Below are 22,668 nucleotides of genomic sequence, written 5' to 3'. Positions count from 1 at the left end.
GGACAACAGGCATTCCTGGGAACTGGCCCATAGCTGCGGGAGAGGCAGGAAAGAGAGTCGGGGGGGGGGCGGGGTGAGGACGCAGAGGGAGAAGAGAGGACGTGCGCGGCGGGCTAGGCTGCTGCCTCCTTGATGTATCTCCAGGGCAGAGTTGGGGTTCGAGGCTGAGGGGGGCGGTGTTAGATCCGTACCCCTGTGGAGGGGACTTCACCCTTCCAAGGCTGCCTCGCTCCTCGGAGGAGGGGCTCGGATCTCGGAGCCCCCTTCCTGCGCTTTGATTCTGCTGCTTTGAGGGGACGCCTGCCCAGCCATCCTGGGAAGAAGAAGAAACAAACACACACAAACATTCCCCACCGCAGGCGGCCGGGAGGGGAAGGCCGGGACGGCGGCCTCGGTGCCCCGAGTTCGATCTAGATCCAGACGTAATGCACATCTGTTTCAGGGGAGCCCCTTTCCCCGGCCGGCCGGCTCGGGTTGGAGCTTGGCAGCCAGGTCGCCAGGGCGAAGCCTTTCCCTCCCACGACTGTCTGGAGGGCTCCCACGCCGCGGGTCCCACGCCTGTCCCCCTCCCCACAGACACCCCCCCCCCGCCATGTCCTTCCCTGGCTTCTGCAGCAGCAGGAAAAGCCCGGCGGGTGGCGTGGCGGAGGCGGGCTGCGCAGGTTATCAGTGGCCGGCCGGACGCCTGCGCCGGGGCGGGCGGCTCCCCCCTCCTCCCGGCTGGGAGGCGGGCGTGCGGGGCCCCGCGTGGCCCGGGCGGCGGCGGCGGCGGCGGCGGCGGAGGCTGCGGGCGGGCGGGCCGCGCCGGAGCTCCGCCCCCGGCTGGTATAAGTGCGGGGCCCGGCCCGCGGCGGCGGCGGCAGCGGCGGCGGTGGCGCTGGCTGGAGCCGGCTCGGTTCCTGCTCGGCCTGTCGAGCCTCCCACCCGCTTCCATAAGGCTTTTGCTTTCCAACTTCAGCTACAGTGTTAGCTAAGTTTGGAAAGGAGACCAAAGGAAGACCCCGGGCGGTTGCGCCTTTCCAAGTGCTGTCTCCCCTTCGCTTGGCTGTAATAGTCGCGGAGGTCTTTCTTCACCTAAGAGGCTGCTGTGTTTTTAGCGGTGCTATCTCCAGTTCCTTGCACTCCTCCTCCACCGACACCTCGCCAGGAAGCAGCCGCAGGACCGCGAGCCGGGGGAGAACGCCTGCCTGGAGTCATGGCCCGGGCGAGAGCTCAGACCCCGCGGGAGGGACGCTGCGGTGAGTGGGGCAGAGCCGGCGCGCGCGCCCCCCGGGCGGTGCGGGAACGCGGCCTGGCCTCGCAGGTGTGGCGGGAACGCGGCTGTGCCCGTGGCCAAACCCTTTAATGCGCGCACGTCTGGGACCGAAGAAGAAAAAGCGTCCCGAGTGTGAACTTGCACACAGGTGGGGATGTCGCGGGCCGGGCGGTGGCGTTGCCTGGCGCTGACACAAGAGTTTCTAAACAGTTTCTTCACTTTGCGCAAAGCTATGCAGAGGTGGACCAACAGGGCAAATTGAAGTAAATGGCATTAGGAGACGAAACACCTCCGTTTACAGTGACTTGAGAAGCTACGTGGTTTGTCGTGCACATATAGCAGTGCTTTCATAGAAGAAGATGCGCGTTTTAATCTCGACTCACTCATGTAATCCATGTGCTTTAAAAAACAATCTTTCTTCCCGTGTTTCTTTGTAGGATTTTTAACCAACTACCTGACTTCTGCAAAATTCCTTCTCTACCTTGGTCATTCGCTCTCCACTTGGGTAAGTGAGAATGCACACCAGGCCGCGCACCACAGTTACACAATTTCTTGTTTACTTTCAGCCAGTTGGGTTAAGCCAAGCTCCACTTTTGTCATGCAGCTAAGGAAAATAGAGCATGCTTTAATGCAAAAGTTATTTTCATCAAAGCTGTTGCTCAGCACTGAAAATAGGGTAGAATGGCAGAGTGAATGACTTCAGCTAATAATGACATTCTAAGATTAATTTAAATATACAGGACAAACAAGATCAAATATCTGAATGATTAAAATCCTGGCCCTCACATAGTATGAGTGGTCACATCGTAAGCTGTCCAATAAACCATTATGTAATGAAAATCAGAAACTGATTCACCCTTCTCCCTCTGACTTTCTGTGTGGTTTTAAAAGAATCCTGATGTTTCCATTGGCCTGGGTTTCATTATCAACCCTAAAAAAGTGAATCATCCAAAAAGGTGCTGGATACATGTTTAATGATTAAAATCTTTAAAATTAAGCAATTGTTCTTATTGTCTAAAAGCTACACAGCTGAGTATGTTAAAATCATATGCCCTTTTATTAAAAGCACCAAAGTAAGAAGAATTTCAAGAGTAAATTTTTAATCTTGCCGGGCGCTGGTGGCTCACGCCTATAATCCTAGCTACTCAGGAGGCTGAGATTTGAGGATCGAGGTTCAAAGCCAGCCCAGGCAGAAAAGTCTGTGAGACTCTTATCTCCAATAAACCACCAGAAAACTGGAAGTGGTGCTGTGGCTCAAGCAGTAGAGCCCTAGCCTTGAGCTGAAGAGCACAGGGACAGTGCCCAGGCCGAGTTCAAGCCCCACGACCCACCAAAAAAAAAAAATTAATCTTAATTTATTTTTTTAATGGAAACTTCTGTTGTATTATTCTTAATAGGTGAATAGAAATCACTCTATGAGGAAATCTCTAGCTGAGCCCTTGAGAAGTTATTAAGATAGATGATTGCCTTTCTAAGAAATATCGGTTCATAGTCAGCTTTGTAGCCAAGCAAACTGCTATCTTTTCAAATGCTTACTCAGCAATGACTCAGCAAATGGATGTCAACAAAGTGGGATGGGTGCAGTTTGTTTCAATTCCAATAACTGGTGAGACTAAGTAGAAACCTAGTGAAACCACACACAGTAAATCTGAAAGGATGTTTTCTCTATTTAATTTACTAAGTATGAAGTTGTAATAGGTAATGGAAATGGTGTCTAAAATTCTTAGCTTGTCCTCTGGCCCTCACTCCTAGAGAACCGAAGTGAACTAAAATGTCTGACTTCCAACTACGGGCAGGGATTAAGTTTTGTTTTTTGTTTTTTAAGTTTTTTTGATCAGTCCTGGGGCTTGAACTCTGGGCTTGGGCGCTGCCCCTGGGCTCCTCAGCTCAAGGCTAGCACTCTACCAGTTGAGCCACAGTGCCACTTCTAGTTTTCTGGTGGTTTATTGGAGATAAGAGTCTCACGGACTTTCCTGCCAGGGCTGGCTTTGAACTGCGACCCTCAGATCTCAGCCTCCTGAGATTACAGGGTGAGCGCCCGGCTGAGTTTAAGTTTTTGTGACTTTTGGCTGATAGATTAGTTGTCAGATTTGCCAAAAACATGAATGGAACTGTGGTTGTTCTAGGAAGATTTTTACCTGAAGAATTTTTTTTTTTGTCTTGAAAATAATTTTTTGTCAAGGACTTAAAAGAAATTCCACAAGAAAGGTGATATATGCTTGTCACAACCTTATATACAATAGGTTGAGCAAAGAGAGGCCTTGTGAAAAAGTTGGAATGAAAAAAACAACAGCTTGAGATGGGTAATAGTATCTGATCATGCCTGTAATCCTAGCTACTCAGGAGTCTGAGATATGAGGATCACTGTTCAAAGCCAGCCTCGGTAAAAAATTTCAGGAGACATTTATCTCTAACCACCAAAAAGCTGGAAGTGGAACTGTGACTCAGGTGGTAGAGCTCTAGTTTTGACTGAAAAAGCTCATAGATAGCACCCAGGCCTGGGTTCAAACCCTAGCACAAACAGACAAAAAAGCCAACTGCAATTTCAGACATGTAAGTTCAGTGGATTTTTACTTCTCATTGCAAAAGAGCACAAAATAGCAATGCTATTTCTAGGTGATTCTACTTTTGTTTTTTGTGTGGTGCCCTGATAGTGTCGAAACAAAATATGTGTGTTTATGTGTACTTATATGAATATCTATTCTCAAAATCATAATTTCCTATACATTGATCACTGAGCTATTTTAGGGTAGAGGGTTATCTCAGGGTTGGTTTTTAGGGCATTGAATGCTTTTAATTGCTGGCTTCATTTCTTTTTGTCAATAGACCAGTAAATTTTATTCTGTACTATTGGAGTTAAAAAATAGTATAAGAAGTGGGTCCAAGTGGGTCCTTTTGTTAAAGAATTTATAACTTAGTACAGGCTTTAAAAAGAATTAACTACAAAAGAAATGGCAGTGTAAGGCAATGCAAAAGAAGAATCAGTTGCCTGGCAAGATCCTATGACCTGTCTCCATGTGACCCAGGCAGTTCTGAATTTTTCTAGCTCTCGTTTGTAGTCCTTACTTCTCTGCTCTCAAGCTTCTGTTATCACTTCAAATAAAATGCACCAACCACCATCTTGTTGTCTCCTGTTATTTTTCCTCATATCACTTATAAACACCTGACTTAGGCTACATTTTTCCTTTAGCCTTTGTGAACTGGAATGGGAACTGCATAAAAACATGGACTATGATTTTTGTGCACTGCTGGAGCTCTAGTGCCTGAAGAAGCATTGGTTACATAGCGACTATTCCATAGGTACTTACTAGGTGAATGAAAGACCATGATCATTTGTCAAAGGGGTAAGAGTTAAATAGGCATTTAAACAAAGTATGGCAAAGGCATGTGGTAGCAAGCAATTTCTACCTCATTTTTCAAGTTCCTAATCTTATTAGTTTCAAATTTTGGTTTAAACTTTTATTCATAATTCTTTATACCAATGTTTTTCTTTCTCTAGTCTATTGATGTTTGGGGCAGGAAATTCCTTTCCTGTTGAGTACTGTCTTGTACATTGCAGATGGCAATAGCATTCCTGGCTCCACCATTGCTTTATTAAAACATTAGTCAATTATCTATACATCTATTTCAACATTGTTTATGCTATTCCAGAATTTGCATTTGTAAATTTCATCTTTCTGATTGCTCTGTTGTTTTGTGACTTTGAGATTTACTTGAGAAACCAGGCATATTATATAAAATGTTGGAGGTGAAAAACTTCAGAGATCATGTAACAATTCTGTCCTTTGACACAAACTGAGAGTTTAGCTTTTTCTTGACATTCAAAGTACACCAATGTTTATAAACCGCACAGTGTTGCTTTTCTGGATGAAAGCAAACTACTTGGTGCTTTTCAAATCAAGATGGGCAAATTCCATACCTGTGAAGAAACCTGACACATAATAGACTTTTTTCTTTTCCCCAAAGTGAATTTTTTTTCTAGAGTAACAATTTTTTTGTTTTTCTTTTTTCCTTTTGCAGTTTTCGAACTTGAACTTTGGGCCTGAGTGCTCTCCCTGAGCTTTTTTTACAGAGATGAGCCATCAGCACCTGGCAAATATATGTTCATTAATAACATTATTTTGAATTTATTTAATAATTGGACAAGGATATTTGCCATGGTGCAGCACTGAATGGTTTTAACATTTGACCAATATTCAATCCATAGAGGAATTAGGACTTTGAAAGTCTTCGAATGTGTCCAAAAATGCTCTTGTTGATAAGAAAACAACTTCCTGAGTGCAGTGGACTAGAAATTAAAAACATTTCATCGAAACATTTTTTCTTATTCAAGGGAGATCGGATGTGGCACTTCGCAGTTTCTGTGTTTCTGGTGGAGCTCTATGGAAACAGCCTCCTCCTGACTGCAGTCTATGGGCTGGTGGTGGCAGGGTCTGTTCTGGTCCTGGGAGCCATCATTGGTGACTGGGTGGATAAGAATGCTAGACTGAAAGGTGAGTGCCCTTCCATAATTAAGACTGTGTACTCTCATGGGACAAGCCTCTGTGTATCCTCTGTAACAGGGGAAACATCAGACTAAGAAAGAAATCCCTATTACCAATACAGTGAATATTTGCACACCACACTTGAGGGGTTTTGCTGGCAGCCTATTTGGATTCAGAATCCTGGACAAGTTGGGATGTTAAAACATTCACCTAATAGATTGTTTTTGTCTTTTTGGCAGCTCATAATTTTCAGATGTTAATGATTAACACTAAAGCCGCTTCTCTGGGACCCATGTTAAACATTAAGAGTTTACTTAATCTAGCTTTCTTTCTAACCATGAATTGCACTGGAGTTTTTCTAGTGTGATGTTTCTGGGACAGGTACACCATCTGCTAAAGGTCTAGGTCACTTTCTTTTATATGAAGATGTATATGTAAGAGAAATGAAAAATAAATAGCCTGGATCACAGATACCTGAATTATACGTTGCTAATTTAGGGAAAAGAAATAATAATAGCATTTATTGTTGAACATTAAGACTGATCTTTTGGTTTTATACAGGACAAAGAGGAATTGAGCAATTCAGTTATTTAGAATAGAATAGCAAGGGAGATAATAATTTGTGTATTTTTTTTAAAAAGTTGCTTGATAATGTCAAGAGCTAGCTGTTCTTAGACATTGGGGAAGGATTGAGGTGTCATTTGGTTTCTTGACATTTCAGGTAAGTGCACTTAAATATAGAGCAAAAGGACGGTCAAATTGTAGGAGTTGATATTACTGGTAAAATGATACAGAGGAACTCATGTACAGCATTCTTTATCCTAGAAAAAATCTAGTAATTTATATTATTATACAAAAATAGAAGTCTTTAGCCTTACATTTGTTGAGCTCTGCAATCATAGGTTAGGAATCATTTTGAGTGGAGTGAGTAGAAGTGTAGAGAAATAGAAATCTCCTACTTATATAGTCAACTCTTATGTCACACTTAGAAGAACACTGCCCTGAATGTGTAGATTGTGCTCACTATTTTCCCTCTGTGTCTACACAAAGCTTTGTAATACCTCTGCTTTTGTCCTTAATATAGTTATAATGGATTGCTTCATGTACCTTTCCTTGTGGCCTTTGGGGTCTTGAGAGCTAAGAATCTTATTCAGTTGGCATTTAATCCTTATATAATGAATATATATATATACACATATACATATATACACATATGTACATGTACACATACATGAATTGAGATTTTATTTCAGAATGCTTTCAAAGAGCTGTTTATTTTTTTTGTCTTGAGTCTTTGATATGACCTTCCAAGCCAAGATGAATGAGCTTTACAATCCTGAGTGTTACAATTATAGCAAGAGCTATAATTATACTTGACATATATTAAAAGCCTTTCGTAAATATTTTGAGTATCATTATAATTCCATAAAGTAAGGAAGGCAGATGTTGCTATTCTCACCTTCTAGACACCAGCATAAGAAACATTAAGTATCCTGCCCTAGATTATGTTCCTGATGAGTAGCAGAGAAAAGACTAACAGATGACCTTACCTGGTCTTCTCCCGCACTTTATTTATATGTGTGCTTCACTCTAAGAAAGCTAGCATTTTCTGGGAGAGAAGGTGTAGCTTAGCATTTTATACTTCTAGCAAATAGCACCACTGTGCCAGAGGAAAACTCACAACTGCTTTATCCTTGGAAAATTTTTTGCATGTTTTCCTTATTTGTCTATATCATCTTATCAGATTAAGCTTGCTATGTAGGAGGCTGTGGATTCCATAACTTCTTCCTTAGCCTCCTACATATTCTTATTTCAGTTTAAGCAACAAAAGGCTGAGAGATGGATTTTATCAATGTAATAGTTCTGTTTGTGACTGAACTTGTAAGAGAATAAGTTCGATGAAAATGTACTATTATGAAGGGCATCTACTGACAGAAAATGTGGGTATTTGAGTTTGTGTGCGCATTTCATTGGTTTGCTGTGACCTCCTGGGTTGTAGAGGCAGAGGCAGAATTTACTTTGGAAAGATTTCCTTTTTTTTTTTTTTTTTGGTAATAATTATTCAGATGTATCAATGTAGCAGAATAATGATGGCCTGTGTAAAACACACCTGATGAAGTTTAGTAATCACTTTTGTTTTTTCCTCTATACAGTGGCTCAGACTTCACTGATAGTCCAGAATGTTTCTGTTATCCTGTGTGGAGTCATCTTGATGATGGTTTTCTTACATAAAAATGAGCTTCTGACCATGTACCATGGATGGGTCCTTGTAAGTTTTCTATGAGATTCTTGGTGACAGGAAATTGAACATGTGGTAGTGACAAAAGTCTCTTAAAACTTTTGCTTATTTTTGCAAATGTGACTTTTTAATAATTTGTGTGTCTACTGAAGCCTATATAATTTGGTGTTGTTTTGCCCATAATAGAAACTCATAATTGTTTAAATTCAAATTTCATTCTATTGGTTTTTAATGTAGCTTTAAAAAGTTTATTAAATAATTTAGTTGTTACTTTTTTGCTTTATTCCATGTTATTCTGTAATATATACACATGTATATACATGTATAGATACATATTAAAATATAATCATAGTATATTATATATTCCATAATATATTAATATATTATATATTAATATACAGCTGTATATACATTAATATAATATATAATACATAATCTATATTATTACATATACTATACTATAATATATAATATATGCTATATTATACTATATTATATATAATATAATATAGTATCATATAGTGTATATAGTATATAACAATATATACTATATACCATATTGTTATATATACCATATTATATATTATACATACATATGTATATATGTATTTAAGTAGTTGTAAAAAGAGGCTGCCTTCAACAAAGCAGTTTATGAATACTTGGTCATTGTTACCCCTTTCAGCATTCTCACCTTTTCCCTCACTTTTCTTAATTTTGTAGGATATGCATTGAATTTTGTAGAATGTTGCATTCTCCCCTCCATTTCTTCATTCACTTACACTTAATATATAATAATATATAATATTGTAATATATAATTACATATATTAATATATAAGTATATATTATGTATTCCATACTATATAATATACTATAAATAATATATAATCAGTCATAATCATGTTCCTTATATAGTAATACAAAATAATATATTAATATGTTATATGCTATATATTATATAATAGTATATATTATGTATACTTTATTATATAACATACAACATAACTAATATATAATAATCAGTCATAATTGTGTTCCTTCAAGAATCACATTTCTCTTTGAGAATATCCATTATATAAAATTTCGCAGTATGATTTTATGATAGTTTGATGGGAAAGAGTAGAAAATTGGAGAGAGTGGAACAGTAGTTGTAATGGAATTTTTTTGTATTTTGTGGTATTTAATTACAGAGTCTTAAAGCCAGATAGACATTACTAGCCTTCAACTATTAGTCTTCTCATCTAATACAAATTAGAATAATACTTTGACCCTTAAAATGACCACTAGTATGTGCTTGATTGTTTCATGTAAACAAAAGTAAAACAGTTTTTTATAAATGAAACTAAGCTCAAATTTTTATTATTTTGTCACCAATGAACATTTTAACCACCCTGTATACTGAGGTACAGTGTGGTAAATGAACATTTTAACTCAAAACTTTCTTATAATTTCTTAGACTTCTTGCTATATCCTGATTATCACTATTGGGAACATTGCAAACTTGGCCAGTACTGCTACTGTAATCACTATCCAAAGGGACTGGATTGTTGTTGTTGCAGGAGAAGACAGAAGGAGATTAGCAGGTAATTTGGTTTACTTTTTCATCTAAACTTCAGTCACAATAAATGAGGCTTTTTGTGGTTGTTCTGGGATGTTTAAAAACAATATATTGAGAGCATGTTTTTTTTTAACCTTGTAATTGGTCCTAGGATTTATCTTTCACAAAGTTAATTTGTAAGATAGCCACCTACTCTCTTATTCTATGCAAACCTCCCCAATAGAAGAACTATTCTTTTTCCTTTTCCCCTTTTTAAATTATAACATTTTTATTTATTATTTTATTTATCTCATTGTTTTAAATATTTATAACAATAAAAATCTGATGTGTATTTTACCAGTTATACTTATGGAGAGTACTATTTGTACTTACAGATCACATAAGATACCGTTTTTCCCTACACCAAATGAAAACATACTTCATACATATATACATATGTATGTATATATGTATTTAAGTAGTTGTAAAAAGGAGCTGCCGTTCAACAAAGCAGTTTATGAATACTTGGTCATTGTTACCTCTTTCAACATTCTCACTCATGAAACTGTCACCCTTTCCCTCACTTTTCTTAATTTTGTAGGATATGCAATGAATTTTTGGCTGCATTCTCCCCTCCTTTGCTTCATTCACCTATACTTAACATTCCTCTACCCCTTTCATGTACTTATTTCCTGGTGTTTATTTTGTTGATGTAGGATTTAGCCTTTCTAAGGAATTACACTGGGAAATGTACTTGTGAGAAAGACTCTAGTAGTTCATTTCTTCTAACTTTTTTAATATATATTTTTATTGTAAAGATGATGTACAAAGGGATTACAGTTATATGAGTAAGTTAATGAGTACATTTTCTATCAAGCATTATCACCCCCCTCCTTTGTTTTTCCCCTACCTTCCCTTCCCTTCCCACCTCCCCAACACCTCCCAAAGTTGGAAAGTTCATTTTCAACAAAGTGTTTTGTACATCTCATTATTACAATGGGCCAACTTGTATCCTTATTTCAGCATTTTGTTATTTCCCTTCCCCTCCCCAAATTAGAAAAATGTATATACAAGATGCAGGGCACCAGAATTAAATACAGTAAAAACAGGGGTTATACCATGGGGGAAGAACATACAAAAGAAACAAAAAAAAAAATCACATAGTACATTATAAGTACGTTAAAAACAAGAACAACAAACATAAAACCTCTTGTGTCCCTATCTTGGGGTTCATTTCACTTAGTATCATCTTATATGGTCATATGTTCATAGCTTCTTACCTTTTCTGCGTGTCCTAGACATATACTAGTTATTGCAAATAAGGGAAACCATGGAAGCTATGTTTTGGGGGGCCTGGCTTACCTCACTTAATATAATTTTTTCCAAGTCTTTCCATTTCCTAACAAATGGGGCAATGCCATTCTTTCTGATGGAGGCATAGAATTCCATTGTTTATATAGATAGATAGATAGATTTATATACATATAAATATATCTCACATTTTCTTGATCCATTCATCTACTGAGGGGCATCTAGGTTGCATTTCTTCTATCTTAAAGTTGTCATTTACAACTTATATTATGTAGGAGGTACAATAATTGCTTTAAAGTACTAAAAATGTAGTGGAGAAAATACAGCTTTTAAGATGTTTATAATCCTAATTCTTAGAAGTGTATCCTAATGGCTAAAGAAAGACTAAAAAATGCTTACAAAGCAGCATGTCCTATTACATCAATATAACTTGGGCTCAAAATACCTTCTTTCCCTCCATGCTCTCTACCTTCCCTCCACTTACAGAACACACAGAAACTGTTAATTGCACATGGTAGAGGAGGAAGGATACAACTAACTACTGGTCAGATGAGCTGCATTAACTTCACTAGTCATTAAGATAATGAGTGTCACAAACACATTGCCCAACCATCATCCTGACAGACAAGAAACCATTCTTGATGACTTAAGTGGCTTACCCCAGAACATAGAAGGCAAGATTATGTAAGATTAGGTGCTGGGTTTAGCAAGCTGCTTTGTTTGACTGGACATTGTGGTTTAACAAAAAGAGGGGGAGCAGAACAGATATGGTAATTAAACAAGAACAAAGTCTATGGAAGGTGTGGAAGAAAAATTTGCTTGAATCATTACCTGTGGTAGCAGATAATCCAAATAGAATGTCACAGCAATTTCAGAGGATGATGAAGCTTGTTTGAGTCTGCAGTACAGAAAATTCTTACTGAGTTTACTTCTTGTGATTGTCATAAGGAATGATTCCACATTTCTATTTGTCATGTTGAATGACAAGATAAAACATTGTTTTTTTTAGGTTTACTTTCTCTTTTTAACATACTATTTTAAGCATATAAAACATGCCCATGATTTAAATTTCAAATGATGCAAAGGATATATTTTGAAAATAGGTCTTATATTTGTTGAATATATTTGAGGGGGAAAGTTTCACTTATCTGCGCTTGGTTTACTTTCTCTTTTTAACATACTATTTTAAGCATATAAAATATGCCCATGATTTAAATTTCAAATGATGCAAAGGGTATATTTTGAAAATAGGTCTTATATTTGTTGAATATATTTGAGGGGGAAAGTTTCACTTATCTGCGCTTGGTGTGGGTATGTGTATGCCATTCCTAGTGCTTGAACTCAGGGCCTAAACTCTGTCCCTAATCTTTTCTTGAGGCTAATGTTCTACCACTTGAGCCACAGCTCCACTTTCAGCTTTTTGGTGGTTAATTGGAGATGAGTCGGACTTCCCTACCTCAGCTGGCTTTGAATCTCCGAACCTCAGATCTCAGCCTGAATAGCTAGGATTACAAACATGAGCCATGGGCTCCCAGCTTTATCTTCATTTCTTAAGTGAACTCATTTTGACTTGGTGAAGTCAAGAAGGCTGTTTTTACTTGTGTAAAATAGTTTTAAGAGAAAGTTACTCCAAATCTTTAGCTGGTCCTAAAACATATTTAAGCAATAAATATAAAGATACTACAAACTTTGTGGGATCTTTATCATTATAAAATGATGTCTCAAAACAAGAATAAAAATATGGCTGGCCATTCGTTCCTCTTTATATAATTAATTATTGCAGGGTAGAAGATTCTAGGCCAAATAGTCCATTTTTCTAACTTTCTAGAGTTTCTCAAGTTTTAAGAAGGGAATTGAGCTCTTATCTGCTCTAAGCTTACTTTTAGTAAGGGGTGCTCTTTTACATACAACCAGCTGCGAGGGTTAGTATAGATGAGTGAAAGAAAACTACATGTTTTCTTTTCTCAAACTTTAACCTCAGTATTTGTGTTAATTAAAAGCCACGTTTCAAAACAGTATCAGAAACTTTTTTAGTTCTGAGCATGAATTTGGAGTGTCATTTTGGCTATAGGCAATTAAAGGAGAACAGAGGAAAAGGAGATGGTTAAAGGAAAAATAGTAGCACGAAGGGGAAATGGAGTGTTTAGGATCTCTAGCAGATGTCTTAGGTTCCTCTGAAGCTGTCTGTAGAAATACATACTTTCCAGTCAGAAATACTTTATTTTATATGAGCTGATTTTTGAATTTTTTTTGACTGTTAGAATTCCAAGTGAAGGAGTAGGCTAGGAAGATTTCGTATTTTGTGAATTGTGTGGATGTGTGTTTGTGTATGTTTATGTGTGTATTGGGTAAGGAAACATGAAAATAAAGAGAAAGGATTGTGAGCTAGATATTGCTTGACTACAAAATGAGTTTAAAACTTGAAGCTGTATCATTGAGTATAAGGAACAGGAGTAATGGTTGTATAGTTTAGAAAACACTACAGAAGGCATTGTTTTTTCATACATGTGGTTAACTAATCTGTTAACTAAGTTAAGTTCCTTTGGGGTACCTGACAGTATTTTATTTAATCATCCTTTTCTATTACGTAGTATACTTAGCCTGTTGTAGATTCTTAAACTTTCTAATCCATTAGTTGCTTTGTTTTCTTCCCTATTTTTTTTGTGTGTGTTATGTCTGTGTGACTCTCCATGTTATCTTCTCAGATTTTTTTCATGCCAACTTTCTAAAGAAAAATGTGCCTGTTGGCTTTGACCATGTGTAGTATATACATTTCATGTTTGTACTCTACTGATTAAAAATTTACTTCACATTTGATGTAGACAAAATTGATAGTTACTATTTGCTCAGCAAATCTTTTCTTAAAAATGATTCTTCTGGCTGGGCTCTGGTAGCTCATGACTATAAATCTAACTACTTAGGAGGCTGAGGATCATAGTTTGAAGCCAGCTCTGGCAGGAAAGTCTATGAGATTCCTATTTCCAGTTAAGCACCAGAAAGCCAGAAGTGGAGCTGTGGTGGCTCAAAGTAGTAGAGCACTAGCCTTGAGCAAAAGAACTCAGGGACAGCACCCAGTCCCTGAGTTCAAGCCCCAGGACTGGCACAAAAATAAAAGCTCTTTTCTGACACTATGCTTGTATGGACATGTAATCATTATTAGCTTCTTAAATATTATGTTAAAGAGTGGAATTGGTGGTCTTGGAAGGCTCCATGAGGACAGAAAATAATCTAATGTAGTAAGAGAGTAACAATTTTAAAGTGGTAAGTTATTTGTATTAATTCCATACTTTTCTGTGGGTATATGCATTGGAAAATTATTAGGAGGGGCAGCTACTACAGTTAGTGAGGCCTCTGCTTAGATATTCACCTGTAAGATGAATGCTGCCTTTGCCTTCAAGTGAAAAGTGAAATATGTCAAAGTTCTGTTGTTATCATGTAAGCATATTACACTCATTGAGCTAATCAGAAAGGCATTGAATTTGAACTAAGTAGGGAAAGAATAGAAGCAGTTTCTAGTAATGTACTTAGTTATATAACGCTTTTTCCTAAGTGATCCAAATGGTTGTTGAAGACTTATTAATTTTCACTCTGCTCTAAGAGATAATTAAGAAGTAGTACATTTTGTTTACTCCTTTATTGTTTTCAACTTTGACACAACTCTTCATTCCGGTGGTAAAACTCTTGACCTCATCACTAAATCCTTCCCTTCTATTATCTAACTCTTTGGCATCTGTATCTTGGACTTCCACATTCTGTCTTTTCAGCTCCTTCCTTCAATATCCCTGCCCCAACAGTCTCACAATTGATACTTACAATTCAATAATATCACTTTGTTTTCGCTGTTCATGACCCCTCGCTTGCCTTCCTTTCTTCCCCAGTTTAAACTGCAGTCAATCATGATGATATGCTCACTTCATAGGTTATATACACCCAGCTCACATGGCCCACTTCCAATTTGTCACTTTCTTTCAGTAAGACTTTGATTAAATCCAACTATAGGCATGTCTGGAGGAAAAACACACAGTTGTTTTGTTTTGTTTTTCCCCCAATGTTATCACTTAAAGTTTATGAACACAGTGTTTAAGTTGGCCCTTTCAAGCTAGTAGGTGATCGAACTATTTTCTCTGGTCTCTTTCCTCTCATACATTCCAGAGGACTGGTCTGCATTTTCTCTTTCATTCCTTAACATTCATATCTTCTCTCTTTTCCTTGCTTTCACTGATGACTTTGCTTTGTATATGACTGATAGAATAGAGAAAGGACTTCGTGGGGCATCCACCATCACTTATATCTTCTCACCTGTTCCTGAAGCCATGTATGTGGCCTCTACACTCTGTGAAATTGACAGATTGTGCTCCTGTCCAACTTTTTTTTTTTGTCTAGCAGTGATATCATTCTACTCAGAGTATAAAATGTTCTAATTTTTCTCTTCTTAAAAACTCCTGCATTAAGAAAAGGTCAGATAAGTTGATGTTAGGCGAAATGAACCCCAAGATAAGTATTAAAATGTCTTTTCTTTCATGTGATCGTTTCTAACATATTTATAAGATGATTTCTTTGTTGCTTTGTATGTCCCTCCCCCACAGTATAACCCCTGCTTTCACTGTATTTGATGTTGTTATAATTTGTGGAGGGGAAGGGAAAAAACAAATCGTTTAAACAGGGATACAGGTGGACCCATTGCAACAATGAAATGTACAAGTCGTTATGTTGAAAAACAAACTTTTAACTTTGGCAGTCGGTGGGAGGAGGAAGGAGGGGAGACAGGGGTGGGTGGTGGGTGGGGGGAGATGGGAAGGGATAGGAAGGGGAAACAAAGGAGGAGGCAACAATGCTTGATAAGACTCATTATCTTGCCCATGTAATTGTAACTCCTCTGTACAGTATTTTCACAATAAAAACAAAAAACAAAAAAACTCCTGCATTAAAGCCTGGCGCAGGTAGCTCATGCCTATAATCTTAGCTATGCCGGAGGCTGAGATCTGAGGATGGCAGTTCAAAGCCAGCTCAGGCAGGAAAGTCCATGAGACTCTTATCTCCAATAAACCACTCAGAAAACTGGAAGTGGTGCTAGCCTTGAGCTGAAGAGCTGAGGAACAGCACCCAGGCCTAGAGTTCGAGCCCCACAACTGACAAAAGAAACAAACAAACAAAAAACCCCTGCATTTTTCATGCTGCCACCTTGTTATCCTATCTCTTTTTTCTTCTATTCAGCAAAACATATCAGGGAGAGAATGCCAATTTCCAATTTCTTTCCTTAAATAAGTCAAGAAATAAATAAAAAGAAATAGGGTTCACATTGTGCTCTGAAGGAATATGACCCATGGAAATGATAATAGAAATTGTATCCCAGGATGTGGTGCAGTCTCTTAAACCAACTTTAATCAGGCATATGTCCCCAACATATTCATGTGACCAATTGTTTCTTCTGAGGGCTAATCAGAACTTGATATAGTTGATTTTCTCTCCCTTTTGAACCACTGTCACCTTGTTTCTAAGACACCACACTCTCCAGATATCTAATCCTTTTTGATAGTTTCTAATCACTTTTTCTGATCTGTAAACATGGGTGTATCCAAAACTCAGTCATCAGAGATTATCTCTTTTCAATCTACAGACATTTCCTTATAGTCCCTAGTGTCTCCTTGCTTTGAAAAATGACCAGCTGATAACTTTCCAAATCTGGCTCATATTCTTTCCAAAGCTCAGCCTATGTATTTAATTTTCTGCTTTTTGATTCAGCCTCCTAATTAGGTCTACTAAAATCAGCATCTCCCAAAAGAAACACTTGTTCTTTTATGCCAAACTTGATTCTCTTGAAGTCTTCTCAGTAAGTGGCAACTCAGAAAAAATAAATAAATAAAACAAAAGCAAACTCAGAAAACTTTAAGAATGAAGAGGAAAAATATACCTGGCAAACTCATATAATGCTGCTTTAAATATTCAAAATTGAACTGTAACCTCTCTACATCACCTTTATAATAACAATAAACAGTTTTCAAAATAGAAAGGGCTTTAAACTCATCATCATCTTTAAATCCTCGTTTCTTCAACATACATACTATTACTATTTGATAGCAAGTCCCCCAATTTTACATTTAGAGTATGAACAGCGACTATTTCTCCACATTTTCACTATAGATGGTGGTATACACCAGCCTTACTGCCAATTACCTCCTAGCTTCTGCTTGTCTACTACTTCCCCCATCCTTGTTCTATCATCATTTCTCAATATATAAAAACAGCCAACATTAGCCTTCAAAATATACTAGACTATGCCATCTTTGTGTTTCAAAACCTGCAAATGCTTTCTGACTCAGAGTAAAAATCAAAGTCCATATAGTATTCATAAGACCTTAGATGACTGGGCCTTACATGACTTCATTTCTCCTGATCCAGCCCTGCTGGCCTCTTTGCTGATCCTCTAATACTCTGGGCCTGTTCTGACTGTCTTAGCACATTTGTATCTTTCCTGCTCTAGAATTGTTTTATGTATATTTCCCTTCCTTACTTCTCACCATAGTATTTAATGAACATCTGCCATGTGCTATATATGCACATATGTATGTTATGCATATTTGCTTGTTTAATATATATGTATACATCTTTTTATCTATCTAATCTATCTATACATGTTTGCTTGCTGATTCATTGCCTTCCATTTCTTATGAGAATGCGAACTTCATGAAGATAAGAGAAAGATACTACTTTTTTTACTTACAGAGTTAAGAATGGTGCTTAGCTAATAACGGGCATTGAGTAAATATTTGTTGATACAGATTGGGCATAGAGTCACCATTGTGTTCATTTTAAAAACTGATGCTAAACTAATTTCTAGAATTCCAAGGAAACACAGTTTTTTGAGGCAAATTTAGAGCGGCTTGATTCAAACACATGTTTTCTAACAAATTACTTTTTAGAAATCAGCATTTGGGGGAAATCTTTACTCGTGGTTTCATACTTTAGTATAATGGAAATGGGCAGCTTCTCTGGTAGATTTGAACTGTTAACTGGTTCTCCACTTACCCATGCAGACATGAATGCTACCATTCGAAGGATTGACCAGCTGACCAACATCTTGGCCCCCATAGCTGTTGGCCAGATTATGACTTTTGGATCTCCAGTCATCGGCTGTGGTTTTATTTCGGGATGGAATTTGGTGTCCATGTGTGTGGAATACTTCCTACTCTGGAAGGTTTACCAGAAAACTCCTGCACTAGCTGTGAAAGCTGTTCTTAAAGTAGAGGAAGCTGAACTGAAACAGCTGAATTTGCACAAAGGTAAACCAAACACAATGTCCAGGCCTTTATTCTGATGTTCAGACCTCATACGCGGCTGAAGATCCAAACTAGTTTGCATTTATGTTTGGGTGAGGTTAAATACACTACTTTGCTAGGTGAGACAAACCAACAGTATTTCTTAAAATAGTATTTGGAACTTTTTCTGTGGCTGGAATTCTTAGATTACAGTTAAAGGAATTGTAATGAGGCAACCAAAGGTACACTTAAGAGAGTAAGAAAAAGTAATTGGCTTTTCCCCTAAAATAATGATTTCTCTTGTTAACAGATACTGAGCCAAAACCCCTGGAGGGAACTCATCTAATGGGTGAGAAAGACCCGAATATCCATGAGCTTGAACGTGAACAACAGTCCACATGCATCTCCCAGATAGCTGAGCCCTTCCGCACCTTCCGGGATGGATGGGTCTCCTATTACAACCAGCCGGTGTTTCTGGCTGGCATGGGTCTTTCTTTCCTATACATGACTGTCCTGGGCTTTGACTGCATCACCACTGGGTATGCCTACACTCAGGGCCTGAGTGGTTCCATTCTCAGTGTTCTGATGGGAGCCTCAGCTATAACTGGAATCATGGGGACTGTGGCATTTACTTGGCTGCGTCAAAAGTGTGGCCTGGTTCGGACTGGTATGATTTCAGGATGGGTACAGCTTTCCTGTCTGATCTTGTGTGTGATCTCCGTGTTCATGCCTGGAAGCCCCTTGGACTTGTCTGTTTCTCCTTTTAAAGATTTCCATACTAGGTTCATTCAAGAAGAGCCAATGTCCACAACAACCAAAATACCTGAAATCATCTTTCCAACTGAAACACTCATGTCAAACGGGTCTAATCCTGCTAACACTGTCCACGAGATGAGCACTAGATCCGTGCCCCTCATCTCCATCAGTCTGCTGTTTGCAGGCGTCATTGCTGCTAGAATTGGTAAGAACTTCTGTTTTGTCAAGTGATAAATTGAAGTGCCTTTTTGGAAAGCTGGTGTTTTCACCAATAAATTATCTGAGCTAGTTTTTGAATGTTAACCAAAATTTCCAATTTATATATACAATCTAGACTTTCAACATGAAATTTTTATTCTATAGCTTAAAAACTAGATACTTGTATGTGTACACATAAACTTAAAGTGTGTTTCAGGCTTGAATTTTTCCTAGGTGAACATTTATGTAGAATGCAGTGTTCATTTAGAAAAATTAATATATAAATATATTTTAATGTTTAATATACGTGGAGGAGGTATATGTATGTGTGGATGTGTGTTTATTGTGTATGTGTGGTGCAGGGGCTTAAACCCAGAATTTGTGCATGTTAAGCAAGTATTCTAACTCTGAGCTACAGTCTCAGCTATTTTTAATAACCTTAATAATCTTAAATATTAATTATTAGTAAAAATAAATAATAAAAATAAGTATTTAAATACTTTTAAGTATCTCAATCTTAAATATTTCTGTGTGTGTGTGTGTGTGTGTGTGTGTGTGTGTGTGTGTGTGTGTGTGTGTGTGTGTGTGTGTGTGTGTGTGTGTGTGTGTGTGTGTGTGTGTGTGTGTGCACGTGCATGCTGGTCCTGGAGCTTGAACTCAGGGCCTAGGTGCTATCTCTGAACTTTTTTGGCTCAAGGCTAGTGTACTACCACCTGAGTCATGGCTCTACCTCCAGCTTTTTTGATGTCTAAGTGGAATTTAGACTTTCCTTTGGGACTTGCTTTGAACTTTGCTCTTCAGATCTTAGCCTCCTGAGAAGCTAGGATAAATATTACTCTTTTAATGTAATTTAGTTTTTTAAAGATATTAACTACAGCCCTTGTATTGCCAGCTAGAAATTTTGAGTTTTTTATATTGCATTAGCTCTACTAAAAGAACTATAATTTAAAGAGAATGCTTCTGTAGGCTAAGATATAAAAAGACAAGATTTTGGTTTTTAAACAACATAGTAGTTATTTAGATAATCCTGCAAAGGTCCTCTCTGTGAGATGTATATTTATTACATACTTTGACATACAAATAGGTTTTATAGCCCTGGAAGAAAGCATAATGTAACGACTAATTACAAAGTTTAAGTAATCATTAATAGACTACTAGTGAATTCATTCTTGAAATCAAACCATATTTATCTTGTGACACAGAGCAATTTGTTAATTTATCAAGACATTAATATTCAAGCAAGACAGCTTTATTGTAAGGGTTGGAGAACCCGAGCAGTAAATGTGAGAGTGGTTTAAAGTTTGTTCACTTTTTTTCCCTAGTACTGGGGTTTGAACTAAGGGCCTCACACTCAACTACTTGAACCACGACCTTTAGAGTTTCCTTACTCTTTAGCCATATCATGTAAGAGGTCAGTTTAAACTTCAGAAAAATTAGTTCTTACAAGGGCTAGGTCCCAGATTTCAGAGTTTTGTTTAAAGAGTATGAATAATCACAGAGAGACAAAACTAAGAAGGCTGTAGCTTAAATTTATTTTAACTAGTAGCTGTAAAAATCTTAATGCCATAAATAACCTTATCATTGTCAATAAAAAGAAAAATAATTAAGGCACAGTTATGTCCTTTATACAAAAAAGAGTAGGGCCAAAATGTGCATCTTGTATAAGTCAAAAATACCTAAATACAATCTAAAATATATGGTTATAAATTATAATTATATATTAAAATTCAATGTCTAAAAATATCTTTTGTTATAGGTCTCTGGTCTTTTGATTTAACTGTGACACAGTTGCTACAAGAAAATGTAATTGAATCTGAAAGAGGCATTATAAATGGTGTACAGAACTCCATGAATTATCTTCTTGATCTTCTGCATTTCATCATGGTCATCCTGGCTTCAAATCCTGAAGCTTTTGGCTTGCTCGTATTGATTTCAGTCTCCTTTGTGGCAATGGGCCACATTATGTATTTCCGATTTGCCCAGAAAACTCTGGGCAATCAGCTTTTTGTGTGTGGTTCTGATGAAAAAGAAGTTACGGATGAAAATCAAACTAATACATCTGTTGTGTAAGGCAGTTTAACTGTTGCTATTCCTGTTACTAGATTGTATAAAGTACATGTGCTTATATTGTACTTCAAAATTCCAATAAATGCCTGGGTGTTTCTCTGTTTTTACCACAGCCATGCCTTAAGGGCTAAGAGCTATTTAGGAAACCTAAGTCAGAAGTGAGCTGGTTATTTTCCCTTACATTTGAGCATTGAAAAAAGTTTAAGAATGGGGAAACTGTAATGATAAAACTAAATTCCCTATTCTTAGGAGTAGATACAATTTTGCATAAGAGAGCAGCGAATGTTGTGAATTAAGTTATTCTTTAGTGGATAGTTATTATCTGCACAAAAATGCAGATAAATCAACCTGCCTTAAAACTCACTGTCACTCATGTGATTTACATTTTTATATCTTAATTCTCAGTTACATTATAAAAACAAGAAAGCTCTCTGCACATGAAGATTACAATGTTAACCAGTATTCTCCTTCCACATCCTGTTGATCTTAAGGGATTTGCTCTATGTGGGAAAACAAAACACATAACAAGAATTTTCTAACAAGGTTTATGGCTTAACATTAGTGACCATCTTTGCATTTTTATTATCAGATCAGGAAAATACTGTATTAAGCATATATAGCTCTTTGTAGAATGGTTGTGATGTAAGCTGCAGATAGAAACAAAGCTGAAGAGTAGATTTCTAATGCAGTGAGTACCTAAGGACTTAAGTCAGTAGTTTGCACATAGAATCTAGAGGCTAAAAGCTCTTCCACTATCACTAATGGTATGTATATCACAATAAGAGAGAGTAATCCTTCACCCTGGCAAGTGACATGGAGAAAAGTAGCCCCCAGTAGGGAAGTATTGGAAAGGTTTTGTTTTAAAAATCATTTGATTTCCTTTGAACAAACTTGGATGAAACACTTTTACTTTAACTGTTTTATGCCTATGAGTTCTATACATTGTTCTAGAGCAAGAATATTCATTTAAAAAGTTTCCTTTTTAAAAGTTTCCTTTTGAAAAGAATAAAAGAAAAATATGTTTGTATATATTTTCCAAAACTGGTTTACAAGTCATTTCGCCACATGCCAGTACCAACATGGTACTTTGCCTTAACCTTGTATGCACTTTCATGGAGACTGCAATACGTTGCTATGAGCACTTTCTTTTCTTCCTTGAGGTTCAGTCTTTCTTCATCTTCCTACATTAAGACATAATGATTTTCTATGTTGTAAAATCTTTGTAAAATATTTCTATATAAAAATATTTTTAAAATCTTATTTTCTTTTCACTGAATTGTGTTCTTTAATGCATGTTGCTTTTGTCACAGAACATCTGCTCTCAATAATGTGTTTTTTTTCTATAAAAGGATAGTTTCATAATTTCTATTTCTGGTTTATGATGGGTAATAGTGCAGTAAACATGGGGCCCAGCATGCATTCTTTGACCTCAAATCAGTTAGCCTAGGTCCTGAGTTTCTATTTTTCCCTTCTGTAAATTGGAGATGATACTATAAAAACAACCCTAACTCACAGCTTCCCTGAATGACTGGAAAAGAGGCCATGTGGAGTCTCTGAGAAGTTGAA

At 37.4% G+C, this 22,668-nt stretch overlaps 1 protein-coding gene across 1 annotated transcript; it reads left to right on the top strand.

The window, feature by feature from the left end:
- Window positions 1-868: 868 nt before the first annotated feature.
- Slc40a1 (solute carrier family 40 member 1) lies at window positions 869-22,362 on the top strand. The gene is made up of 8 exons (XM_069995628.1): window positions 869-1,238; window positions 1,693-1,760; window positions 5,589-5,748; window positions 7,893-8,008; window positions 9,434-9,560; window positions 17,860-18,105; window positions 18,392-19,042; window positions 20,792-22,362. The coding sequence occupies exons 1-8, from the start codon at window positions 1,196-1,198 to the stop codon at window positions 21,103-21,105; spliced, it is 1,725 nt and encodes a 574-aa protein (XP_069851729.1). The 5' UTR covers window positions 869-1,195; the 3' UTR covers window positions 21,106-22,362.
- The last annotated feature ends 306 nt before the right edge of the window (window positions 22,363-22,668 follow it).

This window comes from Dipodomys merriami, unplaced genomic scaffold, assembly GCF_024711535.1.
Source record: "Dipodomys merriami isolate MVZ:Mamm:240054 unplaced genomic scaffold, mDipMer1.0.p SCAF_49, whole genome shotgun sequence".
NCBI lineage: Eukaryota > Metazoa > Chordata > Mammalia > Rodentia > Heteromyidae > Dipodomys > Dipodomys merriami.
Note: the sequence above shows the minus strand (reverse complement) of the source record. Positions and strands in the feature narration are given on the sequence as shown.

Excerpts from the sequence above, each read along its gene's own strand:
- Slc40a1 (XM_069995628.1), top strand. The coding sequence starts at position 1,196 with ATGGCCCGGGCGAGAGCTCAGACCCCGCGGGAGGGACGCTGCG. Across the intron at positions 8,009-9,433 it reads TGTACCATGGATGGGTCCTT|ACTTCTTGCTATATCCTGAT; the intron begins GTAAGTTTTCTA and ends ATAATTTCTTAG. Across the intron at positions 18,106-18,391 it reads ACAGCTGAATTTGCACAAAG|ATACTGAGCCAAAACCCCTG; the intron begins GTAAACCAAACA and ends TCTTGTTAACAG.